The 24,214-nt window shown below is 35.9% G+C and overlaps 4 protein-coding genes across 5 annotated transcripts; 3 read left to right on the forward strand and 1 right to left on the reverse strand.

Annotated features, from left to right (window-relative positions):
* The first annotated feature begins 590 nt into the window (after positions 1-590).
* Positions 591-4,777, forward strand: LOC143725699 (uncharacterized). 2 transcript variants are annotated; one of them, XM_077218326.1, is made up of 2 exons: positions 591-772; positions 1,542-4,777. In XM_077218326.1, the coding sequence occupies exons 1-2, from the start codon at positions 693-695 to the stop codon at positions 2,992-2,994; spliced, it is 1,533 nt and encodes a 510-aa protein (XP_077074441.1). In that variant the 5' UTR covers positions 591-692; the 3' UTR covers positions 2,995-4,777. The 2 variants fall into 2 exon arrangements, with proteins under 2 accessions (XP_077074441.1, XP_077074443.1); XM_077218328.1 differs by having other exon boundaries at positions 1,548-4,777.
* Positions 4,778-4,918: 141 nt separating this feature from the next.
* snrpg (small nuclear ribonucleoprotein polypeptide G) lies at positions 4,919-9,309 on the forward strand. Its single transcript, XM_077218133.1, has 4 exons — positions 4,919-5,063; positions 5,311-5,333; positions 5,639-5,763; positions 9,004-9,309. Exons 1-4 carry the CDS (start codon positions 5,032-5,034, stop codon positions 9,052-9,054), a joined length of 231 nt encoding a protein of 76 aa, XP_077074248.1. The 5' UTR covers positions 4,919-5,031; the 3' UTR covers positions 9,055-9,309.
* Positions 9,310-9,846: 537 nt separating this feature from the next.
* plpbp (pyridoxal phosphate binding protein) lies at positions 9,847-16,835 on the forward strand. The gene is made up of 8 exons (XM_077219031.1): positions 9,847-9,982; positions 11,038-11,145; positions 11,221-11,256; positions 11,338-11,413; positions 11,588-11,728; positions 12,299-12,441; positions 14,539-14,637; positions 15,666-16,835. The coding sequence occupies exons 1-8, from the start codon at positions 9,893-9,895 to the stop codon at positions 15,819-15,821; spliced, it is 849 nt and encodes a 282-aa protein (XP_077075146.1). The 5' UTR covers positions 9,847-9,892; the 3' UTR covers positions 15,822-16,835.
* A 634-nt stretch (positions 16,836-17,469) lies between these two features.
* tmed4 (transmembrane p24 trafficking protein 4) lies at positions 17,470-24,005 on the reverse strand. Its single transcript, XM_077219032.1, has 5 exons — positions 23,763-24,005; positions 23,152-23,252; positions 22,894-23,019; positions 21,548-21,694; positions 17,470-18,667 (listed from the first exon to the last, which is right to left on the reverse strand). Exons 1-5 carry the CDS (start codon positions 23,905-23,907, stop codon positions 18,518-18,520), a joined length of 669 nt encoding a protein of 222 aa, XP_077075147.1. The 5' UTR covers positions 23,908-24,005; the 3' UTR covers positions 17,470-18,517.
* Between the last annotated feature and the right edge of the window lie 209 nt (positions 24,006-24,214).

Below are 24,214 nucleotides of genomic sequence, written 5' to 3' on the forward strand. Positions count from 1 at the left end.
ATGATATATGTAGATAAAACCCCATGACATTAACGAACTGATATTAATAATCGTAATAAAAAGGGGGTGTCATTTCGTTCCAACTCACTAGGGGACGATGTTATTTCATAATAAAAGTATGCTACTTGCGTTCTTATTAGATTTATATAAAACAATACAAATGTTACTCCTTAAAACGTATAAATATTGACTATTATAGTATTTATTGATTTTTGTATTAGTGTTGTATTTTTATGTTTTATTTTAATATTAGTTTCTGTTTTATTCATTTTGTAATGTGCTTTTTGGCACTTTTTTATTTCAGTAGTTTTAGTAGCTTACGTTTTTAAACTAACACTTGTATTTATATTTATATTATACTTATATATATAAATATATATTTCAATTAACAAAAACGATTCTTATAATTTTAGGTTATATCAGCACTGTTGAGCACTTGATAAATGCACTTAGAATAATTTATAATCAAACTTGTAAGTCATTTGTAAATTGTTATAAGAACGTCATTTCTTGGGCCATATTGAATTTTTTTTATTAAAAAAGTTAGTTGGTAGCGCATGTGAAACTCGTTCATATGAGATAATGGGAGTTGTAGTTCTTAAAACTGCCTGAACTAGTTCGATAGAAGTGCATGGTAGTTGAACTGAAAGTCGGTTTGCGTCTAACCTCAAAACTTCGTGCATTTTGCGTTCATGAACGTAAAAACCTCTGCTATAATGTCCACACGGAGGGGCGAGAAGAACATTTTGAGTGATACAAAGTCCTCGAGTGGGTGAGTTTGTATGTCAGCTGCGTAGCAAGACAGCTAGTAAACTCTTCCTGTGTCAGTGTTGCGTTAATGCCACATGTAGTTTACCTAAGTGTCTACATTATATAGCTAAGCATATCCGTTTGTTTCCCTATTTTTATCGTTTTTCCTAGTCAATTTTGTAAACCTGTTCTTGCAATGCAATTTAAGAACTTGTATACTAATTTATTCCACTAACCATTACTCCAATCTTCAGTGTCACATGATCCTTCAGAAATCATTCCATTATGCTGATTTAGTTCTCAGTTATTATCAATTATTATTGGTGCTCAATTATTAATAATGGCTCGTATTATTATCACTGTTGAATATAGATTTTGCTAATTAATATTTTGGTGGAAACTGATGTATTTTTTTCAGGATTCTCTGATGAATAGGAAGTTCATTGAACAGAATTATTTTGAAATACACATCTTATGTTCCATGATACATTACAGTTTATTTTAATTAATATATTATGTCCTTGCTGAATAAAATTATTAAAAAATGTTTTAAATCTTCAAACTTTTGAATGATAGTGTGTCACTAAACAGTTATTTTAAATTGTGGTAATATTTGACAATATTACTACTTTTAATTTATTTTTGATTAAATAAATACAGCCTTGGCGAGCCTTCTTACAAAAAGAAGGCTTCTTACAAAAACACACAAAAAATAAATAAATTGGAAATTAAACGATTTATGACTGAATGCCATTAATTCACTTTATTTATTTATTTGTATTTTCATACAGGAATATGAATATGGATTCCGTACACTGCAACTGGAATGGAGCAAAAGGGGACCAGATATCCACCAGGTCCAAACCCATGTCAGACACTTTATCCAAACTGGCTCAATTGATCACTTGCATGGAGTATAAACCAAAACCACAGACGTCTTCCTCCATCCGCAAGGACTGCGGCCACGAAATCTCTGAAATGAACGACCTTGTGCATAACCAGGAAAAAGAGCTTGCCCTACAAAAGCTCCATTGCTGTCAACACTGTGGCCAAAAGTTTGCTTTGCTCTCTAGTTTGCAGCTACACAAGTGCCCTGGTTCCTCATCTATGTGCCAGACGTGCAGAGGGAAACCTACGAGGAGTTCTTCGTGCCCTTCCTGCGGGAGCGAACCTTCAGGCCCACATCGCCTGGAAGATCCCTTCAGTCAAGACAACAGCCCCTATGCGTGCGCCCCATGCGGACAAGCCTTCAGCCACAAGCAAGAGCTGCTGCACCACCAGCAGGCCGGAGACTGTCAGCCCGCAAAAACTGTCAAGCCGTCCTTGCCACCGTCTCCGAGCGCCAGCGCTTGCACTGTGTGTTCCAGAACGTTCCGTTCTTCTGCTGGACTCTCCTGCCACATGCGCTTTTCCCCCGCACATACGACAAGCAGCACGAAGATGACGTTCCCATGCCGTTCCTGTGACAAATCGTTTCCTAAAGCATCCCTGCTCCTCCAACACAGGAAAGAGGAACACCATCGCAGCGGGAAGAAGAAGAAGAAAGTTCTCCTCTCCAGTAAGTTGTTTCCGTGCCGTTCCTGTGACAAATCCTTTCCTAAGACATCACTGCTCCACCGGCACAGGAAAGAGGAGCACCGCCGTGAAATAAAGGAGAAAGCTCTGAGAAAGGAGAACTCTGAGAAAGCTCCCAGGCGAAGGAAGAAAGGTGAGACGTATCCGTGCCTTCGCTGCGGGAAAGAGTTCCTGCACCATCTGACGCGCTGGGCGCATTTCAAACACTGCGCCTCTCCCCCATCGGACGCAGCTGGGTTCCACCCGAAGGGAGCAAAGGATCTCAGACCTCCCCAAGAAAATCGACGAAAGAGAGGTAGACCGAGGACCAAAAATCTACCTGCTCTGACGGAAACCAAGCAAGAGGAAGAAGCGGAAAGGAAGGATGACAATGACGAAGACGAGGATGGCGAGTATCCGTGTACGTCGTGCGATCAGGTCTTTGGCTCTAAAGCTGCGCTGCATGCGCATGAGGAAGTCCACGAGGAAGTGCCTGAAGGAGTTGACACGTGCAGGTGTTGTAGTGTGTGCTCAGGTGGGATTCCCCTCTCTCAGATTCCAGAAGATTGTGAAAAGAAAGTCTATCACTGTGTGCCATGTGCCGAGGCCTTCATAGCCCTGGACACTTTTCTAGAGCATTGCCAGAAACATCTGCTACGTGAGAATCAAGATGAATTCAGTGATGACTGAGAGAGCTTCCTTTTAAAAAAAAAAAGAAAAAAAAAGAAAGAAAAAGGAATAGTTCACTCAAAAAACAAAAGAAAAATATTTTCTCTCCTTCATTTTTTTTCTCACAGAACTTTTTTTTTTTTTTTGAAGACAAAAACTATTGAAAATTAGTGTTTTTTTGCGTGTGTGCATTTCAAATAAAAAGCTAAAAGAATATGGGATGAAAGTGAATAAGTAATTACAAATTTTTACTTCTTGGGTGAACTGAACCTTTAAAGGAATAGTCGACCTAATGCTGAAAATTCTGTCATCATTTACTCACCCTCATGTTGTTCCAAACCTGCATGACTTTCGTTCTACTGTTTAACACAAAAAAGATATTTAGGAGAATGTTGATAACCAAACAGTTTTGGTTTCCCATCGACCTCCATTGTGTTTTGTATATACAGTAGAAGTCAGTGGGAACCAAAGTTGTTTATTCACCAACATTCTTCAAAATATGTTTGGAAAGACGTGTGGTTGAGCAATCGATGACAGAATTTTCATTTTTGGGTGTAGTGTCTCTTTAAGGGCAGGGACATCTCTTCTGCAGATGTTTATGGCTATCAGGAATTGCATTCATCAGGCATTTTTGATTTGGGTTAATATCATCAGTATTGTACAGATTTTGATTTCTGTTGTTCTTGAGGTATAATGTTGTAACAGGATAACTCACTCCCGCAACATTGAGCCAAACTGCCTGACAAATAATAGAGGCCTTCGATAATACTGACAAGCCTATATTATTTTGTCAGATACGGGTACTCAATTAAAACCACTTCTACTCGCAGCATAGGATAGGATTCTGCTCTTGGATCAATGTTTTTCCATACTTTCACACAGACCTAGAAGACATATATCTATTATATTACTGTGAGAATATGGGGATTTTATTTTATTTTGAGGCATACAGCACTTCTGTTTTCTAAATGGACAGTGCCTTTGCTGAAACATAAAATCAGCTAAATGAATGTCCTTCTTGTTGTCTGTCAAGTTGGGGGACATAATATCTGTTATCTGTGAGAATTGTCTACTGAAGTTTTGTGAAACTTCTGTTTGTATTTAGTCAAGGAAGCAAAGTAAGCTTTATTCTTATAACATTTTATAGTCAAAATATATCACAGTCTGAGAATTTGTATTTCTAAGTCAGAGGTTTGCTGCTAAACGTTGTCCATAGACTAACACGTGTAGAATTACATTACAGATATTAACATGTTTTAGATGCATGATATTTTATGCTATCAGACCAAATATTGCAAGTCGCCTATAATTTAATTACTTTCTTTCTGTCTCATTAGATGCCTATGCTAAGGGAAAAGCTAATTTTACTGCATTTTTGTTTAATTTCTTTATCAGGGGATCTTAATCTTCATTTGTTTTATATACCTCTCTAACATTTTTTCTTCCTGACAGCAAATGGGCCACAGTGATTTTTGTCATCCTTTTTTTTTTTTTTTTGCACTGATCATTGTTTTGTTTTTTGCCTTTAAACACTGTATCAAGCCCTCTTCATGGCTCACATTGTACATGATGAGTGCAAATATATATATATTTTCCTTCAAATCTTTAATTATGAATACAGACTGGAGGCATTTTGAATTTAGTTCTACATTAATCTCCTTGTGTGTGTGTGTGTGTGTTTACTAGCAGCTACCTCCAGTATCACCTGCTTTGTCCCAAGCCAAGATGTGTGATGGTTTATTTTTCAAAAAATGTACCTCATCACATTGAAATTGTTTTTGAATAAATTGTTTAAAAACGTTAGGTGGTAGTTGTTATTTTTGTCGCTTTTAAACGAGACAAATAGTACAAAATAAATACTACATTAAAACTGGCTGTAATGGTTTTGAAGTTCGTCCTCCGCTACAGTAGAGGGCGATATCGCACATGGTGACTAGTCTAGAAAATCCCGCGACCTCGTACGACACTTCCTGGACTTCAAGCATTCTTTTATCCGTTGAATCAAACGTGTTTCAAACGTTTTTGTTTCACAAAAGTATTAGATCTAACTAAATAAACATGAGCAAAGCACATCCACCTGAGCTGAAAAAGTAAGTATTTCAAGCCTTTGGTTGAATCATAATGGAATCATAAGGCTCTTCGAAATCGCGATAGATTTTAGCACTGCATTATTCTACTGTTTTAGCCAATGTGTCTGCAATTATTTCGAGACCAGCATTATTCTCATTTAATGCACAGATATTTTGTCCAGTATCTGTAGTGTATTGGCATTGTATCTGTAGATTTGAATTATGATTTAAATACAATACTTATTTTGTTTTGTCCTTTCCTTTTAAGATTTATGGACAAGAAGCTTTCGCGTGAGTATAATGCTTGTTTTTTCCCCTCACAAAATATTATCCAAAAAAGGTGTAAAATATGGATGACATGTATCTGAAAGTCTTCATAATTGTTTATCCTAAAAATATTTGATTTTAAGAGTATTTGTATTGTAACCCAACGTTACTACGCATGTGCAGAAAAAAGTGGATAATACATTTTCTAAATGGATGTTCTACTACAAGTATTAAACTACACAATATCTGTGTTCAGAATCACTGTCTAATGGCTTCTATTCAAATGTGCATTTCTTATGTGGAGATGATGTTTTTGTGTACACTTTCAGTGAAGCTCAACGGTGGTCGTCATGTTCAGGGCATCTTGCGTGGATTTGATCCCTTCATGAATCTGGTCGTTGATGACACTATAGAAATGGCTCCAGGAGGACAAATGAACACCATTGGGATGGTGGTATGTACTCAATACCATCTATTACAGAACTCATTTTGGAAACATAACTTGCTGATACAAGGATAGAAATACACCATGTTTAGTAGAGGTGTGAATTGCCTCATAATTGGTTTTGATTAAGATTTAGAGGGTAATGATTTGATTATAAAATGATTCTTAGGTACATCACGATGCATCTTTTCCTTCAATCCTTTATTGATATTAATTACTATATCAAATATCACAATATGCTTATTTTATCTTTGTTAGTAAAAATAATCACTGCATAGTCTTTAGTGTATAAAGTAAAAATTGTTTATTAAAGCTACATAAGTTATTCAGTCAAAGGCGTTGAGTGATTCCATCTTTTCTTTTGTTGTTTGATTAACATTAATAGCAGCAGGTTTATCATATTTATATTAAGGCCTAATGCACGGATCTAATATAATGTTAAAAATCAGATTTTACGTGTGCTGAAGACGTAACTGACTGTTTATGTGAATACAGACAGATATTTTGAAATATTTGTGTGCATCTGTCATCTAACTGTGCTAAAGAGAGAGGCATCTTTCTCTCTGTGTGTGTGTGTGTCAGTCAATCAGCCAGCTTGCGCTTAGTGTTTCAGCACTGGTCGTTCACACTTCAAATTTGAAAAAGACTCATCAAAAGGATGTGTAAAGCTGTGAGAAAATGGGAGTGTAGAGGGTGGGAAGAGGGCAGACAACAACCAATATAACGCATACCTACAACACACTCATTATACAGACAGATGAATATTAAAATATGAGTGGAGGAAAAAAGAACCTTAAAGTATTTTTTAAAAAAAACATGACGACAAACTCCCAAAAAGCTTATTTTAAAGCCATAGACTTTTAACAACTATCATAAACAAATCAAATATGTTTTGAAAAATGATTCTTAGAAATAACAAACCAGCTTTGCAGAACTGATGTATATGAAAAGTAGGGAAGAAATAAGGTCTAATAATATTTTCATTATGTTTATGAAGCACTACACTCTCTGAACAAATGACACGCCTCAGATTAATGCAGAAAGAATAAAGGCATAGTTACTTTTTTATCCATTATTATTTGAATTTTCAGTCTACATCTGTGTATCAGAATAGTTCATCACCGTGTCATCCCGTTCATGACCAGGCGTATCACTGTATCTGTGTCCTTATTTGCACACATTTATTTCATTTTAAAACATGATAAAAATTGTGCGCATGTACAGAGATCTTTAATCACCATTTAAAAGCAAGCATTTCATGCTCTTTTTGTAAAAACTGAAATGTGCCTGAATATCTGCTTTCAAAAAGTTAGATGCGTTAACTACGAAAATCAGATGCAAGTGCTTTGCTTCCGAAAGGACATGTGCAACCTTTTATTAATATATAAAGAGAGTACTTCGTAAGGGGTTTTACATTCAAAGACCCAGAACCAGATATGATGAATGAAGACCCGGAGTCAGATTTATAATAAATTAAAGAATAGATTTACTGAAGATAGTTTGCAGTTTCATCACACAGGACTTCGTAGGCCGCTCTGCTTACAGTTACAAAGATCACAGCTGTAATGCTCTACACCAAGGCCTAAGCTACGTATTTGCTTCAGCTTGAATGATTCTTATTGGCTAAGAAATAGGTAAACATAGTAATTTTCCACACATATACAGGTCCTTCTCAAAAAACAGCGGCAGAAGCGCCTGACCTGGGCTACAGAGAAGCAGCACTGGACTGTTGCTCAGTGGTCCAAAGTACTTTTTTCAGATGAAAGCAAATTTTGCATGTCATTCGGAAATCAAGGTGCCAGAGTCTGGAGGAAGACTGGGGAGAAGGAAATGCCAAAATGCCTGAAGTCCAGTGCTGCTTCTCTGTAGCCCAGGTCAGGCGCTTCTGCCACTGTTTCTGGTTCAAAAGTGGCTTGACCTGGGGAATGCGGCACCTGTAGCCCATTTCCTGCACACGCCTGTGCACGGTGGCTCTGGATGTTTCTACTCCAGAATCAGTCCACTGGTTCCGCAGGTCCCCCAAGGTCTGGAATCGGTCCTTCTCCACAATCTTCCTCAGGGTCCGGTCATCTCTTCTCGTTGTGTAGCGTTTTTTGCCACACTTTTCCCTTCCCACAGACTTCCCACTGAGGTGACTTGAAAGAAAGTATGGAGTCGTGACCTTCCAGTTCTCAGATTTGGGTTGCTGGACGGCAGCCTGTCCAGAACAACACAGTCAATCTCCAATAATGCCAGTGATTCCTTAACCTGCAACCAAAAAGACTAACACACACACCGACACAGCTTTTCCAAGGTTGGATTTGGCCAGGCTCTAACTATAAACAGGAGAGTCGTTTCAAAACATCAAGATAATGCGTTCTTTCTCTCAAGGAGATCTACACTTTAGTCTAACTGGAAAGTAAGGCTTTAACTGAGAAAGGTTCCCTTACTATAGACTTCAATGACCCCTTTAACTTATAGTCGTCAGGGTACCCTAGAAAAACAGATGTATGTATCGACACATGTTTCTTAAGACCTTTCTTATCAAAACAAAACATCTTTCCATATTTCATTTCTGGGAGCCGGGCTAAATAAGCAAGCACTGTTACTGCATTCAGATATCACATACAGACAGAGAATACATGAAAAGAACATTTCCGTAATCACACTGGTAACTTCTATAACAAAGTAAAATCTCACAAGCCTAGAGAAGTCATTCAACTCATGTGACATTTAGAGGAAAAATATTGATGAATACCTTGATTATAATCACTTATTACATATACATTGAAGCAGCAGTTTATTCCAAAATCAACTTTCAACTTTATTTACAATAAAACAGTACACTAATATATATGATAGGCCTATTTAATTACATTAAAAAAATGTATGCATCAATGCAGAATCGGGTCACATCAGTGTAACTGTCGTAGGCCAGCAAGAGCTGTGCATGTAAACCTCACTCTCCTGATCTCAAGAGGTGTGATGCTAGGGGTCTTCTTATTAGAGCGCCCGCCGGTTCGAATCCTGCTCGGAGCGTGTTGAGTAGAACCGGTTACATCAGCATCCATGGTGAAAATCATGAAATCAGTCATGTTCCACTGCCCTAATGATCAGGGTTTTGTCCTATTGTTATATTTACATTATCATGGATTTTAAATATATCACTCAGCTGGATTTCAGATTTCTTTATTTCTTCCAGTAGCTTCAGAGTGTTCTTATCTGTGAAGTGATGAATGGTCTCCTGTTTCTGTTTTGGTGTCTCTTTAGGTAATCAGAGGAAACAGTATAATCATGTTGGAGGCTCTTGAACGAGTATGAGGAAGACGGCAGCTTTTCCCTGCTTCTCTGTATTTTTTTTGTTTGTTTTTTTGCATTCAGCCATCAAATATCATAATGGGTTTCTCATGTCTGTTTACAACAAAGACTGAATAATAATGCAGAAATCCTTGGTTGTTATAATTTTCTGTTTTATATAAACATCTTTTTTTTGTTTTTATATATTGCCTTGTGTCTGTAGAAATTTGTGTACACAATTCATAAAACATTTTTGTGAATAAATGGACAATTTGATTATCCCTTTGTATTTATATTTGATTGGTGTAATATTCTACAGTGTTTTTCACTGTCACATTTTTTCACCATCTCAGTAACTTTATGCTTTTGAAGCCATTCAATAATCTTGACTTGTTAAGAGTTCAAATGGTATAAAAATGTGTCAAACTGAGAACCTTACTTAAAGAAATTAGTTTAAATGATTCCTTTGTTTAATCTAGTTATAGATTTTTGTTGACCATCATAGGATATGATAGAAATAAGTTAATCACAGTTTAAAAAAAAATTGAGTCCTTGTCTTGGATCAAGAAAATAAATGCTGTATAAAATTATACTATACAGTCTAATAAAGGAGAAAAAATGTTGTTTAAAAATGAGCTACTTTGCATATGATTGTGCAAATGTAGTACACGTTAGACTCTAACATTAATCATATCTACTACTCTTCATGCTGTCACAATACCTTACTTTAGTTTTCCGACCTGTGACTTTTTTTTATTTACAAAGTCTCAGAAGCAGGACTTTTATTTTGTAAGAATGTTGACCGGAATAGTCCGTGACGTCACGTGGCTGATGTATAGTATTATGTTCGCGCATTGAGGCTATGTGGAGAGTAGTGATGTCGGAGGAGGTTGGGAAGAAATTGCAGGCGGTGGTGGACCGGGTGAATCAAGCGGTTTCCCGTCGCCCGAAGGTTAGTTTTCATCGGTTTCATTTGAGGAAGACATGAAACAACATTATCTTGTTGAAATACCATAAAATCATATTTTCTACTCGTGCTCTTCGTGTTGTAATGGAGGTTATGTAATCTGTTCAACCTTTACACACTCGAGCTCCATATAGTAACGAGGAATGATTGACAGCTAATTATGTAGGGAATAACTTTTAATTTTGTTGACCTAATATATGTAAACGTATTGCAGAGTGTTCAGAATCACAGTATAACATTCGAATAGCGTGTAACTTCTTCCCAAGGAGAAGGACATTTTGTGTGTGTGAGAATGAATGCATGTTGCATGAAATTCCTGAAGCAGTCACGCTCCAGCAAATGAAATCTGTATGATACGCATTCGCGTCAATTACATGCACTTTAAAGTGTGTAACATTTATATTACGTCCTTACATTCAAAATGTCACTGCATATAAGGAGCAAATTCGGATTGACACAAAAAGTCGGATGGTGGTTGATGGTTAAATTAGTATCAAAATCATTATGATGAAGAACAGTTGAGTGAAAGTTGTAGATTATTGTAAATAATTTAAAGCACATACCATATTTACTTAAGCAAATTCTATTATTTTTGCGTCTATAATTCTGTATGTAATCTGCAAGACTAGTTGTATATTAACTAACAATAATTAATGAACTATTTTAACATTTTATAATAGTACTGCTGCAAAAAAATATCTATTTTTGTATATATTTAAATATATATATATATATATATATATTATAATCCTTAATTAACATTTAACGTATTCAATTTTATAATGTTGTATGCCCATCTAATTATTTAAACATTTAATGGCATTTTTAGCTGAGCATTTATTTTTCAGATTGTAACTATTTATTCCTTCGAATCAGTTGACATAAATGGACAGCATACTTTGCTTTTATATGGTTAAAGCAAAAATTGCACCAAAAATGTAATTCTAGTGGGCAAAATATTGTCCCTTAATACAAAACCGTTTTTTTCCCGACATTGCTCTATTTTAAACAAGTGACAGTATTTTACGTTTCTATTGCAGACGTTACCATGTATAGCCCCTCGGCTAGTTGCAGTTAGTAAGACTAAACCACCGGAGATGGTGGTGGAGGCTTACAAACATGGACAACGAAACTTTGGAGAGAATTATGTGAGTAAATAATTAAGTATGCATGCAAGACTGCATTTGCCTATTTTTTTAAATGAAATATCCCCTTTTCTGCAGGTAAATGAACTTGTTGAGAAAGCTTCCCATCCCCAGGTATGTAGTCAGGTAAATTTGAATGTATTAGTTTAGTTGTTTTTGATCATATGTCTTGATCAATCTAAAACTTTTTTGTAGGTTGTGTTGTCATGTCCTGAAATAAAATGGCATTTTATCGGTCATCTGCAAAAGAATAATGTCAACAAACTCCTGGGTGAGCAAAGCAACTCTACTAAAGTCAACTTTGATTTGCATTCAGCTTGACTTAAAAATATGAGTATCATTTACAGCATAGATTTACAGTTAATCCATAGTGATTGCATCAGATATTTACAGGTTATTTGTTTTTGATTATGATGTAACCCACATTCATTGAATTCAATCACAGGAGTCCCAAACCTGTATATGATAGAGACGATCGACTCTGTGAAGCTGGCTGAAAAAGTCAACAGCTCGTGGCAAAGAATGAGAGCTGCCAATACACAGAGGTTAAAGATTATGGTTCAGATCAACACCAGCGGAGAGGAAAGTGAGTGTTCTGCGCCCACATGAATGCTTGTTTCCTTTTAACATCAGCTCTGAAATTTTTAAAAACTCTATTATAGAAATCTGCATGCAGTATTTAGCCCATTTATAATGATTTAATCAAGCATCTTGAGCGATTTTGAGTGGCAGATCTCATACATTTTCATCTTCCATTATTGCTCAAGACTTAAAAAAAAAAAAAAATTCATGTCACTCAAGCAACTTTCATGTTCATTATTGAAATACACTAGTAAATGTGTTTATGTCATGAAGTCACTTGAGATGCTTTGTATTTTATTAGATGCTCTTTGTTTGTCAAATTTAGAGATTCACAGTTGGGCGCATCATAGTGGGATCCAGATTTGTTACGAGAAGTTGTCAAAAAAGCAGACATCAAAGGTTCAGAAGTTGTTTGATAATTTACTTTCAGACTGGAAGGATGATAGTTGCAGTGTCACAGTGGGCGCACGTCTAACAAAAACACTTAAGCATTATGCAATCTTTTCTCAGTGTATCAGATAACTGTTTTTCTGAAAGCTCAGCATGATAGTCTCTCTTGGACGTGTTTTATCAGGTAAACATGGCCTGCCACCTGATGAGACTGTAAACATGGTAAAACATGCAGTATCTCAGTGTTCTGCTCTTGACTTCGCCGGGCTCATGACGATCGGCCGTTACGGTTACGACCTCAGTGAAGGCCCAAACCCCGACTTCCAGGTGCGTTAGATCTCACATACTTTTAAACATACACTACACCAGAGGTACTCAACAGGCGGCCCATCGGCATTCATTTTATGACCCGTGTCATGCAAAAGATGAATGCACTTTTTTAAAATAATTTGATCTGAAAGGTTGCGCAAATATTAGACAGTGGGATTTATATGTACCCTATGTATACCGCAGACGCTTTAGTTAATCCGTGGGTCGATTAATAAAAAATAACATTCATCATCGTCGTTGTGATGTGTGTGGAATGTTTAATGGCACTTTAGGCTATATAGCTACTTGATATCTCCGAAATGTACCATTAACTTGTGCAACAAATAGTGAAACAAGCGGTAAAGCTGCTGGCAACTTTTGTGTGCGCGCTACGCAGAGCTCGTGCATTCAGAGCTGCGCATTTTCACTTGCGTAATTAAATATCACAGTTTAATTATTTATAGCTCATGACTTAATAAAACAAGCTGTGTTACTATATGATGAATGATTACCTCAAATGTTGATGTATGTGCGATGTAGCCTACTTTAGGCCATCTGAATTAAATACATAGCCTTCACATCTCTCACTTTTGCTCACTTGCCAGCAATTAGGCTACTCCTCTGTGAGCCATAGGTTGCCGACCCCTGGTATAGGCTATTAAAGAAATGTAATTTTGCCAAAGGTGCAGCCTACTCCACTGTAATAGACTATGTTACGATATCATCGCGCTTTACACTGAGAATTTTTATTGTAATGTGATGATCGTGTGCGGATATCTAAATCGGAGAAAATCATTGTTGATGGTTTTCGGGTGACGTTAGAGCTGATCCGCGCATCTCTACTCTGCAATGTGTAATTGGCCGAGGGTCCAACAGCATGAAAAACAAAACTTGTAGATTCAAATTGTCAATCGTTTATAAACCGAAAGTAAGCAAAAAGGCTCCCATTACAGTGACGAGCTGTCATCACGTTAACGAGTTCACGGCACTCTTGCAAAACCTCCCGTTTTTTTTTTTGCATTAATATTGCTTAGAAAACTGTTAATCCACTTAATTGTTCCAGATTTTATTATTTTCACGTTCAGTATTAGCTTATTTTAAATAGGACAAAGACTAGTTTTTTTTAAAAAAAAAGGAGTTTTTTTTAAAAACTCTATGAACTCATTTTTTTTTTTGCATTAATATTGCAAGAAAATTGTCATTAAGCTTTTTTGTATCAGATTTAAAAAAAGATGTCATGTTCAGTATTACTTTAAATAGGACAAAGACTAGCAAGACTTAGCTAGCAAGATAGGTAGTAAACCGCATTTCTAAATAAGTAAAAACTGTAAATATTGTCGTAAATAAAGTCTTACGATGCAAGGGCCCTTCACATTTTATGTGGTTTAAACGTGGCCCCCTTGATCTGAACTTGAGTACCCCTGCAATACACTCTTAGAAACAAAGTTTTTTTTATAGGAATCAGTGGTTCTTTGAAGAACCTTTACCACCTACAGAACCTTTGCATTGCACAAGTTTCTTTAGGAAACCTAAAAATATTTATTTTATGGCATTGCTGCAAAAACCACCTTTTGTAAGCTTTATTTTTAAGGGTGTACCATTCAAAAGTTTTTTTAAGTCTCTTCTGCTCACCAAGGCTGCATTTATTTGATCATAAATACAGTAAAAACGGTAATATTGTGAAATATTATTATAATTTAAAATCAGTTTTAATGTATTTTAAAATTTCTGTGATGGTAAAGCTGAATTTACAGTATTATTCCTCCAGTCTTCAGTGTTACATTTACCTTCAGAAATCATTCTAATATGCTGATTTGGTGCTCAAGAAATATTTTTATTGTCATCAATGTTGAAAATATTACTTCTTTGATGAATAGAAAGCTGAATAAAAAGAACCACATTTATTTGAAATGGATATTTTTGCAACATTGTACTTGTCTTCACAATCATTGAATGATAGTATTCACTTCTTTGCAAAACAACAAAATTGTGACGTATTAAGTTTATCAGCAAAATCAACTTTCATCCTTATTACGAAAAACAATTTAGCAACATGCTAAAAGAATGTTACAACATAGTATGCAAAATGTAAATGAATGTGTATGTTGAATGTAGATGCTGTTGAAACATCGTGCTGAAGTTTGTGAGGGTCTGAAGATCCCAGTAGAGCAGATTGAGCTCAGTATGGGCATGTCTAATGACTTTGAACATGCGGTAGGTGTTGCTTTCTTTCAAAACACTCTTCAGTTGTATTTAATATCAGTGTTAAAGTGCCCCTATTATGCTTTTCAGGATATAGTAATGTAGCTGTTAGTGAATGTGAAAGGTCTGCAGAGTTTCAAAGATCAAAGTGCATGATAAATAGAGTTATTGTCTCCCATAAGAAAGAACCGAGTTTAACTACCTGTCATCAGTAATTCCAGTCTTAATTCTTGCTTGAAATGATGTAGGTTTGTAATAAATTCGCATAAAGCCAGCCTATGGTCTTCATTGGCTGCCTGTGAACAACGTCAACTTTGACCCGAAAAGAGCAGTTGTAGATGAGGCTGGAAGAGTTTGGTTCATGGTGTCGACATGTCGAGAAGACGCTGTTTTCAGCACTGCAAATTCACTTCGCATGCACTACCAAAGGACGAGGACTTGCACTGGAAATGATGCAGTAAAACTGACGCAATCGTTACTGTTCGTATCAAGTGTTGAGGGAGATCCAGAGCTGAAATTCCGATATGGTAATGGTAGTTTAATTTCTTACACGCCGCTCTGCAAGCATTAGGCCGATCAGAACAGACTGGCCCATCTGACCAATAAGAGCAGAGTAGGCTCTTGGAAAGGAGGGGTTTAGAGCAGATGTCTTCAACCCTGCTCCTGGAGACCCACTGTCCTGCAAAGTTTATCTCCAACCCTAATAAAACACCTAAACGAGAGCTAATCAAGCTCTTCAAGATAACTTGAACATTTCAAGCTGAAGCAGGTTGGATATAATCTTTGCAGGGCAGTGGGTCTCCAGGTGCAGGGTTGAAGACCTCTGGTTTAAAGACACTAGATCTTTATTGAACTGTTTCACACACTGTGAGAAATGAGGTGAAGTGCAATGTATATTATAAGAATGTGTTTTTTGAACTTGAATGGATGTAAACTTGCTGTAGGAGACTTCTGAAACAAAACAGCATAATGGGGCACTTGACTTTATTGCAGTTGTTTTTGATCAATTTAATATCCATTTGAAATGTTTCTCCATTTAGATCGAGGTCGGCTCCACCAACATACGTGTCGGGAGCACTATTTTCGGCACCAGAGAATACCCCAACACCCCGAGCCCCAGTCCAGAGAAAAAGCCAAAGGTCGTATGTGAGGAAGCAGTCAGGAAAATGGACCGGCTCACCGTCACAGAGCATTGAATGATGCGGGGAGAGAAAAATAGGCTACTGAACTAAATGTGGGACTTCTTGGGCTTTTTCCCCAATGACTGGGCTCACCATTCACCAGTCAAGGGCCTTTAATATGTCTTAACTAATGCTGCTGACCTGGTCTTCTGTGGCAAAAGAGGTGCGATTTAATAACTGGAATACTAAATTTACTTCCTGAAGGTGTTTTTATTATCTAAAGATCTCTAGAAGTGTCCTCCACCCCTTTGTCAAATTCTTAGCCTTGGTTTTGCGATTATTTTTAGCAGATACAGGGTCAGCACATACTCAGTTTTGTTGTGCCATTAGTAGATGTGAAGTATTATTTCTGACATTTCAGTCAGATTAGACGTTATCAGTTGTAACTCATTTTAACATCCAATTAAAACAATAGGATGTATTTTTGTTGTAGTGTGTAGGTATATTTTATACTATGTCTGTTTTTTTTGTTTGAATCATAAATGTAAATGATAGGAATAGCACATTTATGGTATTGCTTCTGTATCCACTTGTGAAAGCTGTCAATGAGATGTGTCGGGACTGCCGTGTGTGTGCGCGTGTGTTATGTTATTCATGTATTAATTCATGTCACCCTAAACACTGGAGTTGAATTTAGCACTGATCAACAGCCAGATTGGTTCCAGTACAGAACATTGTGATCATGTGCAATGAGATCAGTGCAGAGACGGACTGTTTTCTGGAGTTTTGAAGACGCTGAGGGTCTGAGGCAATTTACTATGCAAGAGAGAGATTGTTCTGATTCTTAGATGCTTGTATAGAGGATAATCACATACTTTTTTATTTTACAATTTCGGATTAATACAGTGTGTCAAACTAATGGGTTTACTGTTTGTGGTCAGTTGTGAAAAGCCAAAACAGAAATTATAGCATCCTTTTTTTTTCTGATAAGTGTTACAAATAACATCTTGTATCTTGTCAATAGATAGTTGAATTGTAGATATTTTATTGATTTAGGTGAGTTGAGCAATAAAATAAGAGAAAATGAAATGGTTTGTATTGCATATATAGATAACTTCAGAATTCTTTTTTTGTTCTTTTATTTATTGTATGTGTGGTGTAAAAATTAAGATTTTTTCAAATGTTTTTGAAAAGTAACTCACCAAGGCTGCATTTATTTGATCAAAAAATACAGTAAAAACTAATATTGTAAAATATTATTACACTTTATAATAACCATTTTCTATTTTAATATATCAAACAATGACATTTATCCCTATTATGGCAAAGCTGAATTTTCAACATCATTACTCACATCATGATCCTTTAGAAATCATTCTCATATGCTGATTTGCTAACTGCAAATGTTGAAAACTGTGGTGCTGCTTAATACTTTTGTACAAACCGTGATAAACAAGAATGGTCGTGATTCTTTGATAAAAGAAAATTAAAATGAACCATTTTTTTTAACAGAAATCTTTTGTAACATTACAATTGCAATTAATGTCATGTTTGATCAAATTAATGCATCCTTGCTGAATAAAAGGATTAATTTAGTTAGAAAAATCTTACTGACACATACATTTTAAAATGGTAGTGTATGTAGATTTATATATTCAAAAGTATTTTTTATCCTATCATAAGTGAAATACATTATGCCACTCATTCATGAAGACCAAAAATATTTGTCAATTTAAAACCTTTAATTCGAAAAACATTAAAAACCCAACTAAAATACAATCAAAGACAATGTTTATGAATGCATGTAAACAATGATTTTTAACTGAGTACCAAGCATACGCGTGCACACATATAGTGTGTATAATACTAAGCTTGAATGACACTTGAGACTGCGTTAAATAACCTTCAATTTTCACATTACATGGAGGATTTTGCCAGTGTGTCATGCAAACCAGTGTTTTAAAAATCGGTACTTGTAAGAAGCCAGTACAAAAATGTCCAAATACCCTATAAACAACATATAGTCTTGAAATCGAATAAGAACCCAGAAAACCAAAAGTTTTCATTAAATTACAGACATTCCTGCTCATTGTAGCTACTGGAATTATATTTATCAATATATTGGTCAATGCAGTAAATAAATAAAGCATGGAACAGAACACTGAGAACAACAACAAAAATCACATTTTGTAAGTCTCTAAAAGAAAGAAAATCGCTAAAATATGGATTTAATGTTTGGTCTAAACCGCTACTATGCAAGATACAATCAATTAGTTTGAATCATTTCCCCTCAAGATCATGAATATCAAACCAGTAAGCGGGTGTTTAGAGCAGATAGAACATGAAAAAAAAGCCACAAATTTACCAAAATCTTCAATACACCTCAATATATACATATTAAAAATGTTTAGAAATGATCAACTGGCTTGATTCTTCACATTTATCAGTAATGCAACCTTAAAGTCAACAGTAGTTTCCATGCACCCATAATGATCATCACTTTAACATTTTCATATCACACTTTTTAGTAATTTGAACACCATTCTAGACATTTATGATTAATTTATGATAAATGGGTATCAGGTATAGAGCAGAATTTAGGGTTGTTAATATTCTGCACATTTAAGACTTAATTCAGAGTTTTGCCGAAGATAATGTTGGACCGAACTGAGTTTAAAAAGAAAACATTGAAATGAAGCACTGAGTATTTCCATGCTTGAGAAACCAAACGGCAATAAATGTTTTAGTGTCTTTGAAATGCTTTCTGCTTTTCACACCAGCTTTTTGGCCTCGAAGAAGCTCTTGAGATGTCTCATTTGCCAGATGCCAGTGATGATGAGGATGATGGTCTGAGCGATAGACCACCACAGAACGCGCTGGTTTGTGCTCTCGCTTGTCATACGGAAACGCTCCTCACGATACTGTGGAAACACAACTTCTTGTGAGAGCAATACAACCTTTATGGATACTGTATGATTTAACATTGACAACTAGATACCAATGCTATTTTGGTATAAATGATACTATCATAGTTTTATTAGAGGCCATATTATGCACTTTTACAAAGTCTTGATTTTGTTTTTGGGGTCTACTAGAAGGGTTTCATGCGTGAATGTTAAAACAATTTTCACATAGTTGACAATTTTGACAATACAGAAACTCAGCCTTTCTGTAACGCCAGAGAATGTCTAATAAAGGGAGAACTTCCACTCTCAGTAAACTTCCGGCTTCTGAACTGGTTGCAGTTCCAATCTGGTTCCATATGAGGGCGCTAACAGGACAATGCAGAATGAGGTCAATGGAGCTATACCCCTCAAAATCCACTTTTCTCATGATATAATTTGTCTAGTACAGTGTGTGCATAACTACTATTAGTTTTTATTTAATCATTTATAAATGATATATAACTGTTCATGAAGGCTGGAAATGAAAAACGCCTTTAATTCAGGTGTGCAGAATTATTAGGCACACTTTCTTTTACAGATAAAACAAGCCAAAAAAGAGATTTATCTAAGACTGAAAAGTCAAAAATTATGAAATGCCCTTGAGAAGGATGCAATACTAATGCAATACTATGAATGGCAGTTGAGGCATGATCATTGGACAGTGAAATGCTGATTGGGTCAGCAGGGTCAGACAAAAACAGGTGGAGAAAAAAAGACACATGTTAACTGCAAAAGAATTAAGAATGAAGGTGAAGAATTAAGTGTGAACCCATCAGGAACCCGTTAGTCTCCAGCGCCACCATTTTCCAGACCTGCAACCTACCTTGAGTCTCCAGAAGAGCAAGGTGTCAGGATCTCAGAGACTTAGGTTAGGTAAAGAATCCTAAAAATGTACCCCCTCTTAATAAGAATCACAAGCTGAAGTGTTGTGAAATACATGAAGATGATTTTTTCTAGGCTTTATAGATAGACAGATTGAGAGTGACTCTTGAAGGACCAGCGCCACATCCTCTTCTACCACTATTTGAAGAATTCATCTTCCAGAATACATTTTAATAAGTTTTGGGAGTTTATTTTTAGTCCATCTCTGCAAAACGGACTTCAGGGTAGTAGATGGACTAAAAATTAACTCCCAAAACATACTGTCAGATTCTGGAAGATGAATTCTTCAAATAGTGGTAGAAGAGGATGTGGCGCTGGTCCTTCAAGAGTCACTCTCAATCTGCCTATCTATAAAGCCTAGAAAAAATCATCTTCATGTATTTCACAACACTTCAGCTTGTGATTCTTATTAAGAGGGGGTACATTTTTAGGATTCTTTACCTAACCTAAGTCTCTGAGATCCTGACACCTTGCTCTTCTGGAGACTCAAGGTAGGTTGCAGGTCTGGAAAATGGTGGCGCTGGAGACTAACGGGTTCCTGATGGTTTCACACTTAATTCTTCACCTTCATTCTTAATTCTTTTGCAGTTAACATGTGTCTTTTCTTCTCCACCTGTTTTTGTCTGACCCTGCTGACCCAATGAGCATTTCACTGTCCAATGGTCATGCCTTCACTGCAATCTCTAGTATTGCATTCTATTGAATTCATGGGCATTTAATAATTTAGTTAAATCTCTTTTTTGGCTAATTTTATCTGTAAAAGAAAACTTGCCTAATAATTCTGCACACCTGAATTAAAGGCGTTTTTAATTTCCAGACTTCATGAACAGTTATATATCACTTATAAATGATTAAATACTAAATTAATAGTAGTTATTAAGATTAATATGGTTTGGAATTGGCAAAATGTGCCTGGGAATAAAATATGATCAGAAATTCAACGTGCCTAATAATTCTGCACACACTGTAATTTGAATGTTGTATTCGAAAGGAGATGCAAAGAAATTACACATTGCTTGGTGTTCGATTTTTTTTTAGAGTCACTTATTTGCTTTAAAAAGTCTTATAAAATGTCAATGATGTCATACACATCGTACGACCAGAGATACTGCTTTACGGCAATCCTTCAGTCACTTTGGTGCTTTCGCGCTCTGCACTTTCTTTTCTCGAGGCATCGACAACACAGCTGACACGGGTAAATACACGTGCTAGAAGAGTTTTTGTTTTGTTGTTTTAAAAGACCACGCTGAAAATACACACACACACTTTCTGGTCTCGCTTCTGCCAACTGACCTAATGCGTAAATATTATGGGAAGTGCGCTAGCCAGACGGGATTTAAACTTTGTCGGCTGAAAACCAAAGTTTGGTTTTAAGTCAAAAAAAAAAACGTACCAAGCACAATGTCCTCCCACCATTCCTGATTTCTAACACTCATAGCATTCGGCTGGTCTTGCGGCTGTCAGAGCCGAAACGAATGCTGATGCTCTCCGTATGTTTTACGTAATCTCCGGTTGCGTTCATATTTAAATAGCTTATTTTGTCCATTAGATCGAAAGATCTGAAAATAGACCTACATAGACCCTTACCTTGAAGAAATCAGTACAGAAGTGGTTGACAAAAGAGACAAATTAAAACACCAGGTGTAAACACCCAATGAGCATTTCACTGTCCAATGGTCATGCCTTAACTGCAATCTCTAGCATTGCTTTAGTATTGCATTCTATTGCATTCATGGGCATTTAATAAATGAGGAATGTCTCCCTCGTTCTACTTGTGATCTGATCTTCATACCAGGTGTAAACAGCCTTAGATACAGTACTAATATCAACAAGACAGATGCCCAAAATAATATTAAACATCTTGAGCAGGCACCGGCTTCTAGCGATTGTGGAAATCTAAGTTTAACTGGCCAGTCAGCCTTCAGAACCCTACTGTACCATAAACCAAAACTAGTTTCTGCAGCTCAAACTCACCCGCTGGTAGTTCTGCTCTTTCTGGATCTGTTCCACCTGGTCCAGGAGCTGTCGGACCCTCAGCTGCAGTTCGCTCAGTTTGTCTTTGGCTGCGATCTCGGGGTAGTTGTTGGTGTGCTCACCAACCTGAATCTCCAAGTGGACTCTCTGCAAGACAGCATGGTTTCACATGTTAATGTTCAGTACTGTATTATATTGAAATTAATGACTTTCTCATATCTAGAAGTAATCTCAAAACTTGAAAATGATCCATATTTATATTGTATTTGACCAGTGTTGTTATTAAGTAAAACTATTCAAAATCAGTTTCTTAACTGAACCAAAGCTGAAATAAAATAAAACAGAAATATTAGATGAGAAATAAAAACATAAGACAAAAATTAGAACTGAAACTGAACGGATATAAAATAATAATCATTGAAGTACTAAAATGACTAAAACTGAAATTAAAATAAATGAAAGCTAAATAGAAATATTTAAAAAACAAAACTACAATATACCATAGTAATAAATAAATAACGCATACAAAGCAAAACAAAATTACTAAAACTTGAACATAAACTAAAAATATACCTACTAAAATAACACTGTATTTGACATACAAACATTACCTAATGTAATTTATTAAATATAGAGATTGCATATTGGACAGCTTATTACATTAATATGAATAAATACTATAATAGTATATACATAATACTAAAATAACATTGCATTTGTCATATAAATATTAACATATGTAATTTATTAAATATAGAGACTGCACATTGGACAGCTTATTACATTAATTAAAATGTCAAAATATGAATAAATACTATAATATTATATAAATAATACCAAAATAACTCTGTATTTGACTAATTTTACTGGATGTAATTTTTTTAATATAGAGACTGCACATTGGACAGCTTATTACTAAAAATGATTAATTAAAATGTCAAAATATGAATAAGTAATATAATATTATACAAATAATAGTAAAATAACAACGTATTTGACGAATATTACTGGATGTAATTTATTAAATATAGAGATTGCATATTGGACAGCTTATTACTCAAAATTATTAATTAAAATGACAAAATATGAATAAAATTACGTTTTTTTTTTAAATACGGTAAAGTTGTTCCAAACCTGTATGAATTTCTTTCTTCTGCTGAAGAAACCAAACTGTAACCAAACAGTTGATGGACCCCATTGACTTCCACAGTATGAAAAAAAACAAAAAACTTTGGAAGTCAATGGGTCCATCAACTTTTTGGTTACCAACATTCTTCAAAATTTCTTCTTTTGTGTTAAGCACTCCCTATATTTCTCTGCTGCTCCATCAGATTTTACAGTCGTACCAGTTTTCCACCAGCAAACAGTGCCATCTTGGTGGAGTTGGAGTGAAGGCAGATCTGATGCTCGCCTGGTGTGTGGGACGTGAAGGTGAACCGTCCATCTGATCCATACTGACGGGACAGAATGATCTGAAACAAACAATGAGAGAATGTGATTTCACAGAAGTATACTGGATTTGTGCAAAGTCACCAAATATAACCCTATTTATTGTTATATAGCAGACATGTTTGAAATGTAGAGTATAAACAAAAACAGGCTACATTGGTATCAGGAGCTTTGATTTCCACATGCATGCCTAAACCAGGGGTGGATGGGAGAAAAGAGCCAGCCTGTTTGTCCCACAGCTGTGTTCTGTATCTTCCTGAAAACACAAATAAAACCATACACAGTATGTTCATTTGCGTCACAAAAAAAACTGACAAAGATAATTATTAGAGAATCAGGATCTTATTATTATTTCATTATGCAGTATGGATATCATAGATCAAATATACATGCATTGTCTCCTGTCATCATAACAGTTATTTTTGATTACAATAAACAAGCGATAAATCCAGGCTGTAGCTGCAGGCAGAAAGGAACTGGTTGCACCTGTATCTCAGGTACCAAAGCAGGATCCTGCACCTGCCACATCCTTGATCGTGCTGATCTACTCATAGCCCTGTTACATAGCCCTACTCATAGCCATTTGGACAGATGTATGCAAATAATCACATCCATACCTAAAATCTGATTTCATATCAGCTGTCTTCGGGTTGAGTGTGTTAAATGAGACAAAAAGTGAATGTATCTAATGATAAATCCAGATGGATGAATCAGCTAGCCGACAAAGCTAACCGATCACAGAGAGCCGATTGGACAATGGACGTACCGATCACCATGGTTTCATCGGGTATTTCTTCTATAAAACATTTCTTCTCCGTCTCTCCGATGTGGAAATAAAGGGCTTGGCTTGGAGAAAGCCACGCAAATAGAAGCAAAAGCCCGGCACAGAATACCATCGCCTTCATCTCCATCCAAATCAACCCTCACTCAATCGAGGGCTGAGAATCGATTGCAGAATCACTCGATTCTCAACACTGGCTTTTTTTGTTTGTTTATTAAGGTGTCCGCTGGCGTCCGCCCATGTTCACGAGTTGCATAGAGGTTTATCTGAAGAAAGAAACTAAAAATCTTAATGTAATAATTAATTAAAATAAAAAATCTAAATAATAACTAATAACATATTCGATTTTTGGTGAATATTTAAATCTGTTTGTTTACTTATTGTTGAATTTCTATGTAAAACACATTATTGATACTATTTGAAAAGTGATTTGTACA

Source organism: Siphateles boraxobius, unplaced genomic scaffold (assembly GCF_051911475.1).
Source record: "Siphateles boraxobius isolate OS27281-9 unplaced genomic scaffold, OSU_SipBor_1 77, whole genome shotgun sequence".
In the NCBI taxonomy this organism is placed as follows: domain Eukaryota; kingdom Metazoa; phylum Chordata; class Actinopteri; order Cypriniformes; family Leuciscidae; genus Siphateles; species Siphateles boraxobius.

Excerpts from the sequence above, each read along its gene's own strand:
- tmed4 (XM_077219032.1), bottom strand. The coding sequence starts at position 23,907 with ATGGAGATGAAGGCGATGGTATTCTGTGCCGGGCTTTTGCTTCTATTT. Across the intron at positions 23,253-23,762 it reads CGATGAAACCATGGTGATCG|GAAGATACAGAACACAGCTG; the intron begins GTACGTCCATTG and ends TTGTGTTTTCAG. Across the intron at positions 21,695-22,893 it reads TGTTTGCTGGTGGAAAACTG|AGAGTCCACTTGGAGATTCA; the intron begins GTACGACTGTAA and ends GCTGTCTTGCAG.
- LOC143725699 (XM_077218326.1), top strand. The coding sequence starts at position 693 with ATGAACGTAAAAACCTCTGCTATAATGTCCACACGGAGGGGCGAGAAG. Across the intron at positions 773-1,541 it reads GATACAAAGTCCTCGAGTGG|GAATATGAATATGGATTCCG; the intron begins GTGAGTTTGTAT and ends ATTTTCATACAG.
- snrpg (XM_077218133.1), top strand. The coding sequence starts at position 5,032 with ATGAGCAAAGCACATCCACCTGAGCTGAAAAA. Across the intron at positions 5,334-5,638 it reads TATGGACAAGAAGCTTTCGC|TGAAGCTCAACGGTGGTCGT; the intron begins GTGAGTATAATG and ends GTACACTTTCAG. Across the intron at positions 5,764-9,003 it reads TGAACACCATTGGGATGGTG|GTAATCAGAGGAAACAGTAT; the intron begins GTATGTACTCAA and ends GTGTCTCTTTAG.
- plpbp (XM_077219031.1), top strand. The coding sequence starts at position 9,893 with ATGTGGAGAGTAGTGATGTCGGAGGAGGTTGGGAAGAAATTGCAGGCG. Across the intron at positions 9,983-11,037 it reads CGGTTTCCCGTCGCCCGAAG|ACGTTACCATGTATAGCCCC; the intron begins GTTAGTTTTCAT and ends TTTCTATTGCAG. Across the intron at positions 11,414-11,587 it reads TAATGTCAACAAACTCCTGG|GAGTCCCAAACCTGTATATG; the intron begins GTGAGCAAAGCA and ends ATTCAATCACAG.